Source organism: Talpa europaea, assembly GCF_964194135.1.
Source record: "Talpa europaea genome assembly, chromosome: 7".
Classification (NCBI taxonomy): domain Eukaryota; kingdom Metazoa; phylum Chordata; class Mammalia; order Eulipotyphla; family Talpidae; genus Talpa; species Talpa europaea.
In genome coordinates, this window is record NC_140074.1 from 2,666,699 (window position 1) to 2,686,589 (window position 19,891).

Genomic DNA, 19,891 nt, shown 5'->3' on the forward strand with positions numbered 1-19,891 from the left:
CCTCCCTCTTTTCCTCCAGTCGGCGCGGGCCGTGCAGTCCCAGGGAGGGAAGCGCCACAGCGAGCTGCTCTGCTGTAAGGTGAAGCCAACAGTGTCTTCCCCACCGGGCCACTCCTCCCTGGGGCTGGCTGGGGCAGTGGGGGTGGGCGCGTGAGGCTCACTGTGGTGCTGCCTTCACATCAGCGCAGCCGAGGAGGAGCCGAGCCCCTCCTGAGCCACGGGACCTGCCCTCTGGGGCGGCCTCCTCTGAGGCCTCGGCTTGCAGCCTGTGTGGCACAGAAGGAGACGCTTCCACACGCTTCTCCGCCATGGCCTTGCGGCGACAGCTTAGCACCCAGTAGAAAGGCCAGGCCTCCCGGTACCGGTCAGGCCCTGGGACAGGTCTTGTCAGCTGCTGGAGGAGCAGCAGGCGCGGGGGCTGCTGGGAGGAAGGAGTGGGCTGTGCCTCTCGTGGACATTGCGGGGACAGAGGTACCCGAGGGTGCCCACTTGCTGGGCCACCCTTGTTGCTTCTGTGCTTCAGGCGAGCCCGGGACCGGCTGTGGCAAAACCCAGTAGCCCTTGGTGCGCAGGGGGTCCCTACTGCCTTTGTCGCTCCCCGGGGCAGCACCAGCCCTGCTTGGGAGCTGCTTCCTGGACACGCAGGCCCTGGAGGAGTGATCCCGTGATAGGATCGCGGTGTGGGGGTTGTTTGTTTTTGGTCTATGGGAGGTTTTATAATTTTATAATTGACAAAAGTTATGTAACATCTATAGCAGTTTCCTGAGGGAGGGAGGGCGAGAAGTGCCTGGGCGTGCCCGGGCCCGCAGAGCTGTTCTGGAGGCACCGAGCTCCTTCCTGAGAAGGTGCTCCCCTGCCTCACGCGCGGGCCTCCTCGGGGCTGGTCCAGCAGGCAGTCTGTGGCTACCCTCCCTCCTTTCTGAGTGTCTTATCCTCTTGCCACTAGAGTATTCTGCTTTGCTTCCAAGCTAATAATATGAGGGGTGCACACAACTGCCAGCTCCTCAGGCACTTCCAGGAGCGTTGCCTTGCGTGGCAGGCCAGAGCTGGGCAGTGTGTGCTCCCCGGGGCATGTGCCGGGAGCCTGGACAGGGAGGGGTGCTGGGGAGCTTGCCCCTTCAGTTTGGCAGCACCAGTTCCTGTCTCACCTCTGGTCCCCTTTCCTGAGAGGAGACCCCCACCACGAGCCGCCCCCTGGTGGCTCTTCCTCGTTATCATACCTCATACTTGAAATGGAAAATAAACCTTTCCGTTATTATGGGAGGAAATTTTCTTAGTCTATTTAAAATTTTGAGGAAAATGTGAAAATTCTTCATTTTGGCCACCGCTCTACATCCCTCAGGCCTCTGTTCTGGCATCGTCGCCCGGTCCCAGGCTCCAGGCCTCGGGGCTGGTCTGGACGTGCGTCCAAGCGCCTCTTGACACGGCCGTGGTCAGGCCGAGGCCCCGAGCCGGCCCGTGTTTGAAGGAGCACGGGCATGTTGTGGGCTGTGTGAGCGTGTGGCCAAGGGCTGGTCCTTTAGTAGACCCCAGCGGCCCCTGTTGACTCCCCAGCACAGATGCAGCCTAACTGGAGAGGCCTCCACCTCTGACTCGGCCCACGGACTCGCGTGGAGAGCGGAGGGGGCACCCCGGAGACTGTCGCGGCCCTGTGGGGGTGTGGGCTGGATGGCATGGGAGCTGTCTGGGTGGGGTGCTTCTGTTGTATTTGGGAAGTAGAAAATTTTATAACAGCCTGGAAATTAAGTTTGGGTGTCAGGAGGTGGTTTCAGAAAGGAGAATTTGTTTACTAAAAGGAGGTACGGATTTTATAGAAATATCGAGGAAGACTCTCGTCACTAAGAGGCTGGCTCTGTGTCTTGCTCCTTGAGGGCCTTAATCTCCTTAAAAACCTCTCTCCCTCAGCTCAGCCCTGTCCTCCTGCTACAGCCGAGTGTACCAGAGCCTCGCCAACCTCATTCGCTGGTCCGACCAAGTGATGCTGGAAGGCGTGAACTCCGAAGATAAAGAGATGGTGACCACGGTGACGGGGGTCATCAAGGCCGTGCTGGACGGAGTGAAGGTAGGGGTGCGGGCAGGGCGGCCTGGCGGGGCTTAGCAGCAGCCCCCTGCAGAAGGTCCCACACGGAGCCTGTTCTCAGCCTCAGGCATCGGGGCGAAGGCCTCCTAACATCTGGTGTCGGTGGCAGCAGCGCTGGCCAATAGCTGTTTTGTTCTCTGGGGTTCAGGGTGTCCCTGCAGCCATGTGAGCCTTTGCATCCCTGTCCCTTTGCATCCCCGTAGTGAGAAGAGCTCCCAGAGGCCGTGGGCCTGTGCCGAGCGTCATGGGGAGCTGAGCGAGTCTGGGTGTGAGCTGTGGGCAGTGCGAGCTGGAGCTGCCAGCCAGACACATGCAAGAGAAATGGTGTTGGCATCACTTTTGGCAAAATTCCCTCCGTGTCAACTGCTACCTTTTCACATTCTAAGAACTGCTAGGATTCTTGGTAGAAAAGCAGGGTTGAGATGAGTAAGAAATGGAGCTGTCTGTATCTGAACCCCTGACGAGGCCGTGAATCCGAGACTAGTCAGTGCACATAGACTAGTCATGCTCCATGCTGGGTCACCTCACCTGTGAGCAGGTGTCGTGGTGGGACCACATGTGGTGGGGCTGCAGCAAGGACGGAGCAGGTAGCGCGCGTGGGGCCTTGGAAGGAAGCCAGGCGCACACGAGCACTGAGGCCTTTGCTGCTCTTTGTCATTTCTTATGTGAGGCTAGAGGCAGACAGATCTCTTGGCTTGAAAAAGCTGTGTCCTCCTTTGTAGACCTTTCGATACACAATTACAACTGAGGTTATAATTCATGAGGTTATAATTCATCCCCAGTCAAAAAGAGATTCCTTCCCTACTCAACCATGCCGTCAGACTCCTGAAAGCTGCCTCTCTGGACCCTCATTCTCCAGAAGCTCTGGGGATAAGATCAGGACCCCCAGAAGGTGCCGGTCATACAGGGGAGGCTAAGAAAACAGCACTAGCTGTAGAGCACCTCAGCGTGGACCTGCTGGGCCACCGTCCCTTCCGGGGGCTGGGGACTTGCCAGTGCCCTCCGCTGGTTCTGAGGTGCCTTCATCCCCCGAAGCTGCTGTTCTCTCCAGGGGGGCTGCTGTGTAAGGCCTACATCACCCCCAGTTTGCAGCACACTCACCCCATTGGACCCGCCCAGAAGGCAGCCACGTGAGAGGGCCCCAGCCTGAGGCTCTGCTCACCCCTGGCGCTTCGCCTCTGGGCTGCTGGCAGTGCGGTCCCAACACCTGTTCTTCCTCAGGTGACGCTGTTAGCTTCCCTTCTCCCAGAGCGTTAAGATGGGATGTCCAGTGTCAGAGAGGGAGAAGGTTGCTAGTGGTGCCTCCAGGCCACATTCAGACCACGGGGCTTTCCACTCAGCCTCCTCAGATGGGCGTTTTCCTTCTTGTTTACCGTCACTGGCTTGTAGTGTCTGGAGCTCAGGTTTACAGCGTGCTTGGTCGACGCCTCTGTCAGCTACACTCAGCCCAACACCGGCACGCTGGCTTCCGCCCCGCCACATCCAGGACCCACGTACCTGAGTCACCCACTCGCCCCCTTCCCTCCTGGACTCGCTCATTCCTTCTTGCAGTCTGCGTTTGCTTTTGTTTTGATTGTTGAATGTTTCTTTTCTTTATATGCCACAAATGAGTGAAATCAGAGGTGATGGCCCTCTCCAGCTGATGGCTCCAGGCGTAATGCCCTCCAGCCCACCCACGTTGTTGCAGACTGCAGGATGTTATCTCTGATGGCAGAGTGGCGCCCCACACCTCACGCCTCCACGCCTCTGCCCACCCTCCCAGCAGCACTTAGGCTGTCCGCCGTTGGCTGTGGTGGTAGCTCTTGGCTGCTGCGAATGACGCTGTGGTGAACACGCACATTTGTCTCTCAGAATTAGTGTTTTCATATCTTTGAACAAATACCCAGAAACAGAACAGCCAGCCATAGGGTGCGTCCGTCCTTACTCAGGCAAAAGCCACCCATACTGGTTGCCTCCAGGTCACCTTCCCCCCACAGGGCCTGAGGGCCCGTTCTCCACACCTGCCCACACTTGCTGGTTATCTTCCTGGTGACAGCTTCCTGCAGGCGTGAGATGCTATCTCACTGTGTTCTGATTTGCATTTTCCTAATAATTAGCGATGAGGAGCGAGCATCTTTTCAGGCGCCCTCGGCCATGTTGTGTCTTCTCGGGGAAGCCCCAGATTACATCTTACTTTCTTCCCCTCACGTTGACAAATCCCAGTTCTCAACAGCCCCGGTGCAATGATGCCTTTGCTTTCTCCTGTGAGACCCATCGCCTCAGGACAGCAGCACCAGCCATCTCCATGGACATGACCACCCGTGTTTCAGGGTTGTCATGAACCCTGAGGCGCTCCGTCTTCTGCCTCCTTTGAAACAGTTCGTGTGGCTGCAAGCATAGGCCCACTTAGCCATCGTCCATTTCTCGGTGCTTGAGCACTTCTGATGTTGCCAGTGGGGTCCGTCTCTTTAAAAAGGAGGAGGAAGGGAGAATAAAGGGGTCAACTGTGAGCAGTCTATGCCGCTCCCCCCCGGCAGCCCTGTCAGAAACACGTACACTGTGCCACACGTACAGGGCTGGCGGCGAGTCGCTGCTTTATCTTTTAAGAGCACGGGGCGGTCTACGGCACCATCTCTCCGAGGGCCTGGCCGGCCTCCTTGTGAGCCCTCCCAGCCGGGCCGAGCGCCAGCCCCGGGGACCCACCTGTGCCTTCTGACGCAGGTGTGAGGTCGGGGCCTGCAGTTAGCTGTTTCGTTAGGTCTGGGTTTGGGGGGAGGATGTCAAAGGGGAGGAAACTCCTGCAGACTTTTCCTGTTTGAGTTGAGCTTCTTGCCCCCACTGCTCTATTGGATTATTTTGGACACGAAGGTGCCAAGTTTCAAGTCGTACTCCTCCCTCCACGGAAACCTGCCGGCACTGCGCTCAGCGGGTATTCCGCACCCACGGGGGTGACGTCTGCCCTCTCCCCTAGCAGCCTGGGCTCCCAACCCTGGGCCCCAGGAGCCGTGTGTACCCCACACTTTGCCCCATTGATGGTGTGAGAAGGAAGACTCCCCCTTTGTCCTGTTGCTGCCTCCCACCCGCTTCTGATGCACACAGGGAAGGTCCCTTTATGTCACCATAAAAAAGTCACGCCCGCGATTTCTTCTGCTGCTCACTTACGGGACATGCTGGCCGCCGGGGAACTTGGACAGTTCCTCAGCAGTGCAGCAGCGTGGAGGTCCTGGCTGAGACGCGGCCCCCACCCAGCACTGTCCCGGGGCCAGAAAGTGACCAAGCAAGAGCTCGGGGTGGGCCACGAGGCAGTGACCTTCAGGGCCTCTGTAGCCAAGCTGCGCACAGTGAGTCTTAGGGTGTCGGTGGTCCAAGGGGACCTCGCAGGGAGCCCGAGTCGCCTCCAGTGGGTCGGGCTTTGTCTCAGTGCCAAGAAGACAGGAAGGTGGGTGGGGCTATGCTCCTGCCATGGTGGCCAGAGTTGTGCTTTGATTTGATGTTAGGACGGACGCGTCCTCTGATCATTTCCAACGTGAACGAAGTGAAGGTGGGCCTCAAGTACCGTGCAGTTAGAAACGCGCTTGTCCACGTGCCTATTGGGCTTGAAAACTGCCTTTCAGTGAGCTGGTGGTTGCTGGCCGGTGCCGCCTGCTCTGTCTCTCCTGACCTGTACCCCAAGAGGTCAAGAAGATTGCCGCGAATTCTGCCCCAGTGAGGGCCAGGCTCTGGGGCCCGTCTGCTCTGGGCGCAGGGGCGAGATGTGGGTGCAGCTGTCTGCTCTGGGCGCTTTCGGAGGGTTCTCCTCTGTCAGTGATGGGAGGGCAAGTTGAAACGGAAGCCCTTCTGGCTGGTGTTTGTGCCGGGGCTGTTTGGAATGCAGAAAGCGGGGGCCCTGGCGCGCTCTCCCAAGCTGGGCCTGCGCCCTGGCGGTGGTGACGTGGCCCTGGAATCTGGGTGCACGCTCGCACACGTGTGCCTGTCATTCCGTGTCCCGCTGCCATCGCTCATTGGTGGAATTCGTGCAGCTGCCTCTCCAGAGAGACGACATTCTAATTATAATTGTTTATGAGTCAATGAAGAATTCGTGGAATTTTCCCCCGCCTCAGCAAATGCAAGTTTGCAGACTTCTGTCTGCTCCTCTGGCCCTGTTTGTGAGGCCAGAGGCCTCAGGCACCTTGTCTGGCCTCGGCTCCCTCTGACGCCCAGGTGCTCCTCCATGTGGCCTGTGGCGGGAACGTGGGAGCCGCTGCCTCGTGCCCACACTGGGCAGGTGGGGCTGCCCGTTCACCTGCCTCTCCCCTCCCTCCAGTCCAACTCCAGCTGCCTTGCTGCAGTGACCACAGGAAAGCCCTCACGGGCTCACCCGTTTTCTCCAGCACCCCCTTTTTGGGGCCCTTACCTCTCCACATTGCTTCCAGAATAGATGCTGGATCTGGTTGTGTGAAAACTGCCTTCAGTTGTGTGTTTTAAAGATTTATTTTTATTTATTTATGCATACTAGAACTGGGGTGCAAGCCAGAGGTGCGGGGGCTAAGAGACAGAGTGGGGAGCAGAACAGGTGGATCGACTGAAATCTACTGCTGAGGGGAGCAGCAGGGAGACAGGAGAGGTCTGCTGCGCCATGTGGGTCACCTCCCTGGCCAGGGATCAAACTCAGGCCACAGTGGCTGCTGATTGCTTGACAGTGCTGAGACTTAACCCCTGCGCCACCAGGGAGGCCCAGTTTCTTTCAGGGGTGCTGACATGTCCTGACGCTGATTGTGTTGAGGGCCGCACAGCTTTGCACACAGACTGAAAACCTTGGAACTGTGTGCTTCAAGGGGCTGGACTTCACGCCCTGGGCTATTGATCAGGGAGAGGGCGCAGAGGAGCACAGGCCGGGCAGCTCCAGCACCTCATAATCCAGGCAAAAGCCACCTAATAAACAGAAGTAAAGGGGGGTTCCTCCGGAAGGAGCCCCCTCATCCCTGGGTGGCAAGTGTGATGGTCAGGCATGCACGTGCCCTCAAACGGGCCCTGATTGCCGCTTTTTTCCTCCCCCATTTCAAGAAAACAAACATTTGTTTAGAAGTGAGTTCTAAACTCACCTTTCTGCTGGGCAACATGCCTTTAACTTTCTGTCCATTGACCAAGATCCCAGCCGGGCGCCACTGCTGCCAGGCGGCCAGCTCCCTGAGGGAACCGCCCCCTCAAAGCCAGAGGTGGGTGGTGAGCAGGCAGCGTCCTCAGGGCTTTGGCGAACTGAGAGGCTCTTCCCCATGAACTGGGAACCTGCCCTCCTGGAATGCGCTTCGTGTGAGGCCCTTCGTCATCTGGAGACAGTGGGACTGACGTGTCCACACCCCAAGGGGAAGTACCCGGTGGCTTGAGGCTTCTCGACATGCTGGGAAGGTGCTTTTGGAGGCAGAGGCCAGGAAGCAAGTTGGGGAGTCATGCAGATTAGCGAAGCCAAGCACAGGGAACCTCGAGGCAAAAGCGAGACTTAGCAGTAGGGGCGGGCGACTGACCAGCTGTAGAAACCCAGCGCTGAGGGACTTTCCTCGGGCCTCACTGCTTCTCTCCCCGGGGTGTAGGAGCTGGTCAGGCTGACCGTGGAGAAGCAGGGACATCCGTCTCCAACGAGCCCCGCGAAGCCCAGCTCCCCAGCCTGCAAACCCGACAGGTAAGTGCGGTCTGGCCACGCCTGCGGTGCCCTTGGGTCCACGCTTGAGAACATGGAGGCCGCAGGCCATGTGTGGGCCGGTGTGGCCGACCCGCACCTGTGCTCTCCCCAGCGGCTTCCTCGCAGGTGGTGGGACCCACGGGGTTGGGCTGTGGGCACGTGCCTGGGGAGCACCTGCTTATCCAGAAGGTGGGCAGGCAGCTTCAGCCTGCAGCGGTTTCCACTGCAGCCCCGCGCAGGACGTAGACCTGAGCCGGGCAGCGAGAGGCCTGAGGTCAGGGAGCTTCCTTCCCCAACAAGGGAGCTGAGGGCAGAGGTGGGGACACTTGGCCAGGTGTTCCCACTGGACAGGGCACCCCTTCTCTGCCGGGGGGCACGGCACTCGGTGTCCAGTGCTCTGCGTGGAGGGCCCTGCTCCCCACCTCCGACTCCCACCCCTCGCCGCTCGCTCACATCCTACCTCTCACCCTGTGTCCTGTGTAATCCCAAGTTCTTTCCAATTCTGCAGCCAGTCTGAGCTCCCCCTGACAGATCGAGAGAGAGAGATTCTGAGCAAGACCACCGGCATGTTGCAGCCCACTGAGCCCCCGGACGTGGCGGATGAAGAGGTGGCGCCCCCCAAGCCCCCATTACCTGGCATCCGGGTGGTTGACAACAGGTAACGCCTGCCTCTCTAGTGCTCCTGTATTGGTGGTGTGGCCAGATGAGCAGATGCGCATGTGGGCAGAGTGTGGGCAGCTGGAGGGCGAGAGCTCCGAGCCTCGTGGCAGGAGCCAGGACGCCTGCACCCAGCTCACAGGAGCCGGGGAGCCCCGGGCCCCGCCGACGCCCGGCTCACGGCCTGCCTGTTAGGCTCAGCCAGGACAGCGGCACCATTCACCTGGGAAGGAAAACCAGGATTTTTCTGGTGGTAGCTGTTTGGCATTGATAGCTTTCATTTTGGCAGAGGGTTGTGGGCCGGAGTCGAGGGTGCAGCGTCTCCTCGTGGGAGCACACCCTCAGAGGCCCCCTAATGGCTCTTCAGAGTTTTGTTCGTGCTCTGTCTGACTGGGGTCCTGGTCTGTTGCAGCCCCCCACCGGCACTGCCACCGAAGAAAAGACAGTCAGCCCCGTCCCCCACGCGGGTGGCTGTCGTGGCCCCCATGAGTCGAGCCACCAGCGGCTCCAGTCTGCCTGTGGGGATCAATAGGCAGGTAATGCAGCCCGTCTGGAGAGCCAGGGGAGGCTCTGGGTGTGGGGGGTGACTCCTGAAGATGGAGGAGCCCAGGGCGGTGTGTCCTGGCATCGGGGCGCGAGAGCATCTCCTGCAGGGGAGGCGGAAGCCCTCGGACTTCTTCTCCCTGAGGATGGCAGAGGCTCCGCGTGGGTGGGGGCAGGGAGGCCGGGCGCCAGGGCCCAGCCCCAGGCCGCCCTCACCGCACTCGGCTCCTGAGGGCTTCTCAGAGGCCACCTCCCAGGCAGGCCTCTCCAGCCGTTTCTGGGTTTGGCACGTTTCCCTCCCTACGTAAACACACCGCCGCCCGCCCCCGCGCTCTGCCGCCGGTTGTCTCGGAAGTGACTTGGGCTTTGTCTCCCCGCACAAGGACTTCGACGTGGACTGTTACGCACAGAGGCGGCTGTCAGGGGGCAGCCACTCGTACGGCGGGGAGTCGCCGCGCCTGTCCCCCTGCAGCAGCATCGGCAAGCTCAGCCGGTCGGACGAGCAGCTGTCCTCTCTGGACAGGGACAGCGGCCAGTGCTCCCGCAACACAAGCTGTGAAACACTAGGTGAGGTGGCCGCCGCCACCCGTCCCATCCCTTCCCACCTTCTTGGTGGGCCCCAGGGCCCAGGTCCAGATTCCAGAGAACACCCGCCAGCCGCTGCCGGTCACTGTGACCTCAGCCAAGTTATTCAAAGTCTGACCCTTGGCTTCCTCACCTGCAAAGTGCGGGTGCCAGTGTCTGTCTCTCTGGGGGCATGTTTAGGTGAGATGACAGTGTGAGGCCAGACAGGAGCCATGGCCCTTCACCCGCGTTAAGAGCCTTCCACGCTCAGAGCTAAGGGGGAGCCCTGGCCACTCCAGACAGGGGGTGGGGGAGCCAGCGGCCGTGGACGCTGACCGTGTGTGGGCTGATGCCATATGGGGGGCAGTGCACAGCAGGCCAGGGTGGACAGCAGGCCCCTGACAGCCCTCGAGCCCTCGAGGCTCGGAGTCCGTCTTAACAGCGTCTGGGAGGCCGACAGCGCAGCCTCTTCCCGCCAGAAGCGAGGCGCCTGAGACAGCCTGATCGGCAGCGGGGTCAGCTGGTCGTGGCCGCTCCCCTGGGGGGATCGTGCGCAGCCACTCAATCCTAGTGCCTGCTGATTGACCGCACAGGCCACGGCCGTGGGGGCGGTTTTCTCAGATGGGTTAAAAGCAGAGTCAAAGGTGGGGAGAGGATGTTTATAGAGATGCATCAAATTGCAAACAGATGATAGATTATGGGATTGTGGGTGATTTTTTTTTTTTAAGTAAGAAATTTTTTACTTTTTTTTAAAAAAGTAAGAAACAAAGAATAGTCCCATCCGGTTGCAGTTTCGTGGCAGGGAGAGCGTGGAGCCAGTGGGGTACAGGGGGGCCAGGGGGCTGGGGCGGGCAGGGGCAGCGGGCGGCGGGGTGTCTCTCTGCAAGGCCCCGGCTGACGGCCGTCTTTCCGCTTGGTGCAGAGCATTACGACCCCGACTACGAGTTCCTTCAGCAGGACCTCTCCGCCGCGGACCAGCTACCTCAGCCGGTGGCCTGTGACCTCAGCCCGCTGCCGGAGTCCCTGGGGGAGGCTGGGTCTCCATTTCTTGGCCATCCTTTCCAGTTGCCCAGCAGCTGCCCCCCACCGGAGGGGCCCTCCGCCCCGCAGACGGACCTGCCACCCGCCCTCCCCGAGAAGAAGCGCAGGAGCGCACCCTCGCAGGCCGCAGACGGCCCGGGCTGCAGGGTGTCCTACGAGCGGCACCCCTCCCAGTACGACAACATCTCCGAGGAGGACCTCCAGCCCCAGGCCGCCGTCCAGGCCGGCGCCTTCATGCCCTTCGCCGCCGTCCTCCCCTTTCAGCACACAGCATCCTCCACCGCTGTCGAATTCGTAGGAGATTTCACTGTTCCTGAGTCAGTAGGGGACCCAGAAAAACCACCTCCTCTACCAGAGAAGAAAAACAAACACAGTAAGCTTATGGGCCTCCCTGGGGGCGCAAGGGTTAAGTCTCAGCACTATCGTGCAATCGCCAGCCACTGTGGCCTGAGTTCTGTCCCGGCCAGGTGCTGACCCACAGGGCGCAGCAGACCTCACCTGTCTCCCCGCTGCTCCCCTCAGCAGTGTATTTCAGTCAGTCTGCCTGTTCTGTTCCCCGCTCTGGCTCTGATGAGTCCTCTCACATACCCCCACACCTCTGGCCTGCACCCAGTTCTTGTATGCATAAATAAATTTAAAACAACACACAGTAAGCTGCTGCCACAGCTGTCCACAGTCACCTTGGAACTCGGAGTGGTGGTGCTCAGAGCTGAGCGCTGAACACTCTCACCAGCGGCCGCATGGTCTCATGGGATAGGCCCAGGCTTCTGGCACCCGTGCTTGACATTGGCAGTGGAGTGGGGGCCACCCTTCCAGCTCTTAGGGCTGGCGAGGGGCGTGAGCCTTCTGCAGGGGCTGCACCTCGCCTTGGGGAGCCACCCTCAGCCAACAGCATGGCAGCCCTTTGATGTTTAGGGCCTGCAGCTTTCAGCAGGTGTTAGTCACCCCCACGTGTGGGCCAGGCAGCTCCTGTGGGTGGCAAGCAGGACCCAGTGGCAGAGAGGCAAGGATGCCTGTGCCGTGTTCAAGTGCCTCACCCTTGCCCTCGTCCGTCCCTGAGGGTGCTGCAGCCATCTCCCTTGGGCACCTGGGAGAGGGGTAGCACCACTTTCTCGTGCTTTCTGGGGAACATGCCCTGATGGCTGTGAGAATGGGGGCTTCTAGGGGGCGCTTCCAGCCCTGCACCCGTGACACTGGGCCTGCCACCCTGCCCCTCTGTCGCCCGCAGTGCTGGCCTACATGCAGCTGCTGGAGGACTACTCGGAGCCACAGCCCTCTGTGTTCTACCAGACGCCGCAGAGCGAGCACGTCTACCAGAAGAAGAACAGGAGGCTCATGGAGGTGTATGGCATCACGGACTCCTTCAGCAGCGCAGATGGCCCGCAGGAGCTGGCCCCGCCTCCCGCCCTGCCCCCGAAGCAGCGCCAGCTGGTAAGCAGCCCCTCTCCCCTCCGTCTGCACTGCCACCCCGGACAGCGGCCTGACCCCACAGGTCTCTGGGACCCCAGATCCTCAGCTGTCGGCTCGCCCTCCCCCACCTGGGCGCTCTCCCTTCCACCGCCTGCGCCGCCTTGTTGCTACCCTGGGGTGCTGGTGCCTCGTTTTCCCACGCAGCTGGGACTGGCTTGCGCTCAGAATGGTCACGTTCTCTGCTGACAGTCCCTGTAGTCTCGTCTCTCCTTTGGCTCCAGTGCAGACTCCCCGAGGGCGGGGCTCCCCAGAGCACAGGGCCTGGTCTGTGCAGCCGTCTGCGTGGACTCATTCACGTAACGGCTGACCCTAGAGACTGGCCGCATCGGCCCGGCCAGGCCTGCCCAGTGGAAACTGGCTCTATTGACACGGGGCGGCTGGACACAGAGCTGCTCTGTGCTGCAGGCACGGCCCCTCCTCCTTCAGACACCTCCTGTGTGGACGTCCCATGGATGACGCTGCCCGGCCGGACGCCAGGGGTGCTGGAGGTCTGCCCTGTGCCGCCAAGTCTTGCTTTGTGCCGCCAGTTTCCTTGCGAACCCGGCCTGAGCCGGGCACCCTCCAGGGCCCCCAGCGGCCATTCTTTACTCTTCCAGAGCAGCTTGTTTTGCTCAACTGCTGCTCACCAGCCTGGCAGCGTTTTAAACAGACAGGAGGCCAAGGTGGCAGTCGGGCCATTTCTCAGGATGTGATGGTGCCCTGGCATTCCTGGGAGGACACTGTCCGCTGAAGGATAGAGGCCCCTGATTAGCCCCACAGCAGCCTGGGCACAGCGAGTGTGTGGCGCCTACATGGCCCCAGGAGTCCCAAGGCCCCCCACATTCAGGGCCCAGGGGCTGCGCCATACCAGCTGTCAAGGGGCCCCTGGTGGAGCAGAGGAGAGCCAAGGCTCTGGCTCAGGGCCCTGCCCCACATGCCTGCCCTGGGACGCCCAGCCCAGACTGTAGGTGCCCACCGGCTGGCCGTGGGCATGTAGGCTGTAGTGGTACCCTGGGGCAGATCCCAGATGTGCACATGTGGGGTCAGGGCACCCAGGGGCTCTGGCCGTCTGCCCACAGCAGGGCAGTGGTGAGGGGCCCAGTGCCGAGAAGGCCTCCCTCGAGAGCCCTGGGCCCAGGCAGCTCCACTGACCTCTCCGCACCCCTGTCGCCCGGCTGTGGGTAGCCTGAGGCTGAGAAGCAGATGGTCCGGGGACCAAGCCTGACCCCCACGGGCACCCAGCATGCTCTCTGTCCAGTGTGTCATCCTGGTGTACAGGCAACCGGGTGCTGGTGATCATGCCTGGAGGCCCGTGTGTGGGGGGTGGTGTGTGGTTCCAGGTGCGCACAGCTCTCCCCACCGTTACCCCACCTCACCCACAGAAGCCCCGCGTGGCGGACCCAGGCTCAAGCCAGGCGGCCCGGCTGCTGGCCTGTGGGGGTGGCACTCGCTCTGCTCCTGCGGGTGGGGCGGGGGAGGGGAGGCCTGTGGCCTGAAACAGGCGGAGGAGCCGCGCGCGCCCAGCCCACGTGGCCGCCTGCCGCCTTCGCACTGCGTCCGCTGGACACCGTCTGTGCAGAGCTGGCTCCTTGATCTGTCCCGGGAAGTGAAAGCAGGCGTCCTCTTGTCCAGGGAGCCGTGCAGGCGCCTTTGGTCCTGAACCGAGCGGAGCCACCCGAGTGCCGGGCACAGCTGCCTCCACGCGCGCCTGACTCTTCTCCGCTCTTCTCCCTCCTCCCGTCTTCTCTCGTCCTTCTGCCCAGCAGGCCTCCTATGCTGCTTCTTCCTTCTCCTCTGTCTCCTACTGTGTCCAGCAAACTAAAGTGGCCTTCACCCCCGAGGACGGCAGTGCCGCTCAGGGCATCACTGTGTCCGTCTCTAACCCCTTTCTCGGCCGGCACGGCGCCGTGCCCTCGGTGAGTCGCTCCCTGCTGCTCCCTCCTGGGAAACACGTGCACAGCCCTCCCCTCAGCGCCCGCCCTGCCCGCAACTGGACCCAGCAGGGGCAGGAGAGGGTCTGTCCCGGGTTCTCTGTGGCCCTGGAGGCGGGGAGGGGGCGGGAAGAGGCCGTGTCCGTGGCCACGCTCTAGACGTTCTCACTTTGGCAGAAACTGGCAGGAATTTTTTTTCGCTCTCCCACTGGGCCTGGGGTCGGCCCTGCAGGTGCTCTGTTTACAGAGGGATGTCCCTCGCGTGGGAAGCAAAGCCCAGGCGAGGAGGCCTCAGCGGGCTGTGACAGGGTCACACAGGAGCGTTCTGTCAGTCAGCTCTCACGGCGCAGCTAGTCACCCCAACACTTGGTGACTTAAACCAGCAGCAGCCATTGTCGTGACTTAGGCTGGGGGTGGGGGGCCTAAGTGGCTGATGGCAGTGGGACCCAGGCTGGACTGCATGACCCAGCTTGCTCCCGGGGTACCTGGCAGGGCTCCCAGGATGCAAAGGGGAGAGTGTGAGGTGTGTGAGGCCTGGGCTGGGGCGTCACAGCCCCCTTCCATGCCTTCCTCACTGGTAAGTCCCCGCCTGGCCCAGCCAGAGGGGACGGAGCCGCCTCCCGAGAGCTGTGTCTCCCTCAGCTCGTGGAGGAGCATGGGTGCAGGAGGGAGAATGGGAAATAGTTTACCTCTGGGCTTTCGGGGACCCAGGCTGGAAGCAGGCATGGGCTGGGCTGTGTCTCTCACTGGCGCGGGTCTGTCCTCCCTTCTGCCTCTAGCCTGCTCGCACCGAGACACTGCGTGGCAGGGCAGATGCCCGGAGCAGCCACACTGGGTTCCACGCCCGGCCGGCTAGAGCCTGGTGGCACCTGTCCTCTGCCTTGAGTCTTCTTCCCGCTAGGATCATACACTTACTCGCTTCTCGTCTTAAGAACGCGAAAATTAAGTCAAATCAGAGGACACAGCCAGGCAGGTAGTAGGCATAGAAAGCTGCTTGTTCTTGGCCTTGCTCTAGTTGTTTCTGCTTCTGACTGTCCCTGAGAACTGGACAGACGACTCGACCCTGGTGGCCTTTCCTCCCCCCATAAGCCACGAGGTTGACTTGGGGACTATTCGGGCCCTCCGAGCTGGCTCGCGCAGTCTGTACCTTTGGGAGCTGCCTGGTGCCCAGGCAAGTGGCTGTGCCTGTCGTGAGGACCGTGAAGCACAATCTCCCTTGGGGTGCGAGGCCTCGCCGTCTCGAGCCCTCAGCAGCCCTGCACGTGCTGTGAAGGCCCCAGCACCCACCCCGCCTGGCGCCCACACAGACACCCTCTGTGTCCTCCGCACGCCCTCTGGAAGCTCCGTTCACAAATCTTGCAACACTTGGCCTTGAGACAACCCAGCTCTTGACTGGCTTTTCCCTCTGTGAACAGGAGGCTAGTGTGCGTCCTCCTGCAAGAGTCTACAGTGCTCCTTTGAGCAGCGTCAGGGGGCTGGGCTGTTGGCCGCAGAGCCCGAGAATGTCTGTGGGCGTCCTCGTTAGTTCGGGTGTGAGCAGGCTGCAGGCCCGGCGTGGGGGGAGTCTTAAGGCGTCAGAAACAGTGTTTCAGCCCCTGCCCCGCACAGGAGCCCAGGGGCTGAGCAATAGCGGGGCTTTGTGTCACTGGAAGAGCCCCCCAGCCTCAGGAGCCATCAGCAGTGACCTGAATGTCTGGAACGTCTAGTCTGACAGGCTGACACCCAGAGAAGTGACCCTGGTGGTAACGACCTGGGCACCATCTTCACCACTGACATCTGAGATTAGCTGACAGGAGCTCTGGGCTCCTGAATCCCCACCCGTTGCTCCGGGCCCTGTGCCTGCAGTGCATGAAGATCCCAAGGGGCACACGGTGCAACCGCAGGCAAACCCGACAGCTCCTCGCACACTTCCTGAAAGGCACCGGAGGAAGACGACAGTGGCAGCCCTCGGAGTGTCCCCTGCTCCTCGCTCCCCATTCCCTTCCGGCCTTGATGCTGGGAGACTGGAGCAGCTGTGCCGACGTGCAGCAGCCTGACGCAGGGCGCACGCCTGACCTGTCCTAGGAGAAGGAGGTGTCTGTGGCAGGAGAGCAGTGGGGAGCCACGTGGCGCCCCAACACCTCATTCTCACCCAGCGGGGCCCAAACGTGCCCCCACTGCCAGTGGCCACCCCCAGCTCTGGTCCCCAGCACCAGCCCCTCCCTGTCCATGCAGAGCCCCCATGGCCTCCTCCTTCTCACGCCCCTTCCCCGGCTTCTTCCCTGTTCTGAGCCCCGTGGGCTGCCACGCCCTCGGGTGCTGATGTGAACTGCCCTTCTTCTGCCCCCCAGACCATCCCCTGCGCCTCCTCTCCTGCCCGCTGTCAGTCACGGGTACCTACCACCCCGCGCGCAGTTCTGGCGCTGCAGCCCTCTCGAGACCTTTCCTTACCCTGGGACTCCTGGGTTAAGTCAAGCGGCCCCTTGCCATGAAGCAGCCTGCTGCACTCCCGGGTGCCGTGGCTCTTCTGTCGCTCCTCAGGCCCCGCCTCCGGCCACCAGCCAGCTGAGGGGGGGTCTCCAGGCACCCCGAGGGCCTGGACCGCGGCCCCAGCACTCATCTGTCCCTCCTTCCTGCACATTCCTGCCGCCTCGCGCCCAGCGGAGCTCTCCGCTGTGAGGGACGAGGGTGTGTCCACGCCCCGTGGCGCAGGGACAGAGGCTTCTCTCCGAGGTGCGTGTCCCCATGGGGCTTTGGCCTGGGCCTCCTGCCTCAGCATGGCTCACGTGGCCCCAAGCTCGGTGTCCTGTGGACACCGACCCTCCCCATCCTCAGGGCCTAGCAGTCAAGTGTGTCCTGCAGACCCCAGTGTGGCGTTTCCTCACCAGGCAGTGGCCCTGGGACCAGGGCGCAGAGCTCCACGTGCCACCCCCCAACCCCCGTCTTGCCGCCCCCTGTTTCTCCCACCATGGGCGCACCACCCTCTGTGACATAATTGCCTCCCCACGGCGGGCCCTGGGCTGACCTGCTCCCTCCAGCCCCACCACACCCTCCCTCCCTGCCCCGCAAGCACTGTGGCTCCTCACGGGCCTTGCTCTTGCCACGGCCAGACACCTTATCCCTGCGGCCAGACACCTTATCCCTGCGGAGCCAGGCCCAGCGCTTCCCTCGGGCTCCTGGGCTCGGGGCAGCCCCCACCCCCAACACTTCTGCTGGCACAGGCTGGTCACTCCCACCCAGCACTTCCCTCTCCCGCCCCCACCCTTCCCACCCCCAGCCCTCCCCGCTTGGCCCGTGGACCTGAATCTGCAGCTCCCAGCCCTCTAAGCCTTCACTGCGGAGTAAAGAGAAACAGGTCACAGGTAACACCGCGCAGACACACCCGTCAGAGGCCTTGCAGTAACAGCGCCCGCGGGGTGGGTGTCCTGCTGTGACAGTCAGCACCAGCCGTCACTGAGTCGGCGCTCCGGGACATGCCATTGACCAGGGAGACCTTGTTCCCCCAGAAGCAATGAGCAGCCACCAGGAGGCCCTCCGCCCCCGTCACACCATCCTCCCTGACCCCGCGTTTCATCAGAACAACCTGCTGCGACTCGTCCCATCACAGCCACTCTGTCATGTGAATCACCCGCTCTGGTCCCGGGCTACGGCCAAGAATCCGATCCCTTCCTCATTTTCCTTCTCCACTGACAAAGAGCTTCTGGCTGCTGGCTGGCTGGCCCAGGACTCAGGCAGCGCCTGTCTGCAGGGCCCAGTAGGCTTTGATGGATACCCGGCTGCTCTTCTGCCCTTGCTAAAAGACCCCGGGGCTGTGGGCCAGCACTACCTCTAAAGTGTGAAGTCACATTCAGTCCCACCCTGGGCCTGGACACACCCAACAGAGGAGGTGGCCCAGGCCAGCCCCCACCCAGGTTTCTAAGGCCCTCGGGGGCATACAAAGCAGGCCTGAGAGTTTTCTGGGTGAGCTGCGTGGCCTGCTGTGGACACAGGCTGTGTGGGGGCCCCTGCGAGGTGCTGTGATTCCACCCAGACCATCCCCAGGAGGGGCCTCCGTGACTTAAGCTCCAGGGTGCTGGCCATGCAAGCAATGGTCACGTCAAGGCCACACTGCCACTCCACCTGCCAGGGCCCCTTTCTACTGCCCTGGATGGAGCATTGACCCCCATTTAGAAGTGGAGAATGCAGGACAAACAAGCTACACCATTTGCCCAGGGTCAAGTTAGAGCTCCAGATCCCCATCGTGAACAACCCAGCATTGGGAGGGCACTTCTCAACGGCTGATTGTCAGTAAATAAGAAAATGCTGAGCGCTGGGCGGCTGGGCAGGAAGGCTGGTCGCAGGAGCTGCAGGCCTGAACAGGCCTCTGCGCGTGCTGGCAACCGGGGCCTCCGTGGTGTCCTCCACTCCACTCTGGAAAGTCACAGTTTGACATTTTATAGAACACTGTCGTGAAAACACAAGGGCATGAAAAAAGGAAGTTGCCTCTGGGCCTAAATTAGGGCAGAAGATACAGCTAACTGGGACAGCGCTTGGAGCCAGAAGCCGCGCCTCCCGCTCATCTGCTGGGGTGGCGTACGTGCTGGTGGCCAGCTCTGAGGACCCCTGAGACTGCTTCTCTGCAGGAGACCCCCAGTGACTCTGAGGGTGTGGGCCGCAGCAGAGAGCCAGACTCAGCGTCCAGGACAGCAGCCCGGGGTGCGGTGTCTCTGAGAGAGGAAGCGAGGCCTGGAGGCAGTTCTCATGGCTCATCAGCTTTGCTAAGTGGCGTCTGAGACATGGGGTCTTCACCGTGCCTGAGCCCAGTGCACCCCAACAGCTCGCCTCTGGCACCGCCCCAACACTTCCCCCAACACCAAGTTCTGCCCCGGGCTCGGCCGAGCTGTGAGCCCCAGGACGTGGCCTCCGTCGCTGTGGGGCAGCCAGTGCCCCCGGGGTCCTTTGGCCTGTGGCATGACCTACGCTGGCCCCCACCTGCCTTCCCCGGCTCCCAGGTCCCTCAGAGTCAAAGGAATTGCGTGGAACGTCTGTCCTATTATAGCAGAACTGGAGATTTTCATTTAAAGATCTGCTTTCCTACCAGCGTGACACGGAGCTATCCTTGGGACGCCCACCATGACTGTCAGGGCCAGCGAGGTCTGGGGCCGGCCCCTTCGGGTGGCTTGGCCACCTCCTGTGCCTCCCGGCTTGTCCCTCACCCCCTGCTCACTGCCTGGCGTGCTGGCCATCACAGAGCCCTCGCCCAGACCCTGTGTGAAACTAGCAGGCATGAGCTAGGGGTGCATGGCGGGGGCCTGGACCTGCCCCCAAAAAGGCAGTCTGAGGGTGATGTGGGCCTTCCCACGCCACCTCCTAGCCGCAGCCTCCCGCCTGCCTCTCCAGCTTTGCTCTGAGGGGTCATGGTTCATCAGACCCCACATCTGAGAAGCGGAAAGGGCTGGGCCCTCGTGCTCGTCCTCCGAGCCTCCTGCCCTGACCTCTGGCTGGCTGGGTGGTCAGGACTGAGGTTAGGGGCCAGCCCCCCAACTGCTTTCCGTCACAGGCCCTTACTCTGATAGGCCTGGGCCTGCAGGGCTCCCGACGGTAGCCCCTCGTGTTGCAAGTCTTCAGACCAGCAGTCCCTCTGGCTATAAATACCAACCCCTGTTGTGGTCACAGTCTCCGCCAGGAGCAAAGCCGGGCACCCGCCAGTCCTAAAATAAGCTCCTGGCGGTGGTGAGGCAGTGTTTGTGTCCACGGCCCGCCCTGCCTTTCTCCTTGCCCGTATGAACAAATATGGTCTTCGAGGGCCTGGAAATACTTCTCTGGAGCATCAGGAGAGACGGGGCCCATTGGCAATAGTGTGGTGACAACCCTCAGCCTCTGCACAGCCGCGGGGCGCCAAGGGCGCGAGTGGGGCAGGAGAGCAGCCCTCCACCCGCCGCCCTCCGGGTCCCCCCACCCTGGCTCTTGTCCCAGCTGACTGCATAGCTGGCATTCCAGGCTGCTCTCAGGCCGGGGGCTGGCGGGGCCCCG

General features: G+C 61.8%; 1 protein-coding gene across 6 annotated transcripts in view; it reads left to right on the forward strand.

Annotated features, from left to right (window-relative positions):
- Window positions 1-19,891, forward strand: part of RAPGEF1 (Rap guanine nucleotide exchange factor 1) — a gene marked incomplete at both ends in the record, with an annotated part of 88,058 nt that overhangs the window by 52,577 nt on the left and 15,590 nt on the right. For 3 of the 6 annotated variants that reach the window (XM_084236930.1, XM_084236931.1, XM_084236929.1), the window contains 7 exons: window positions 1,906-2,062; window positions 7,627-7,715; window positions 8,224-8,373; window positions 8,785-8,908; window positions 9,299-9,482; window positions 10,402-10,893; window positions 11,749-11,951. In XM_084236930.1, coding sequence (XP_084093056.1) covers window positions 1,906-2,062; window positions 7,627-7,715; window positions 8,224-8,373; window positions 8,785-8,908; window positions 9,299-9,482; window positions 10,402-10,893; window positions 11,749-11,951 — 1,399 coding nt within the window. Of the gene's footprint in view, window positions 1-1,905; window positions 2,063-7,626; window positions 7,716-8,223; window positions 8,374-8,784; window positions 8,909-9,298; window positions 9,483-10,401; window positions 10,894-11,748; window positions 11,952-13,732; window positions 13,886-19,891 lie in introns of all 6 variants that reach the window. The other 3 variants (XM_084236926.1, XM_084236928.1, XM_084236927.1) reach the window with 2 other exon arrangements.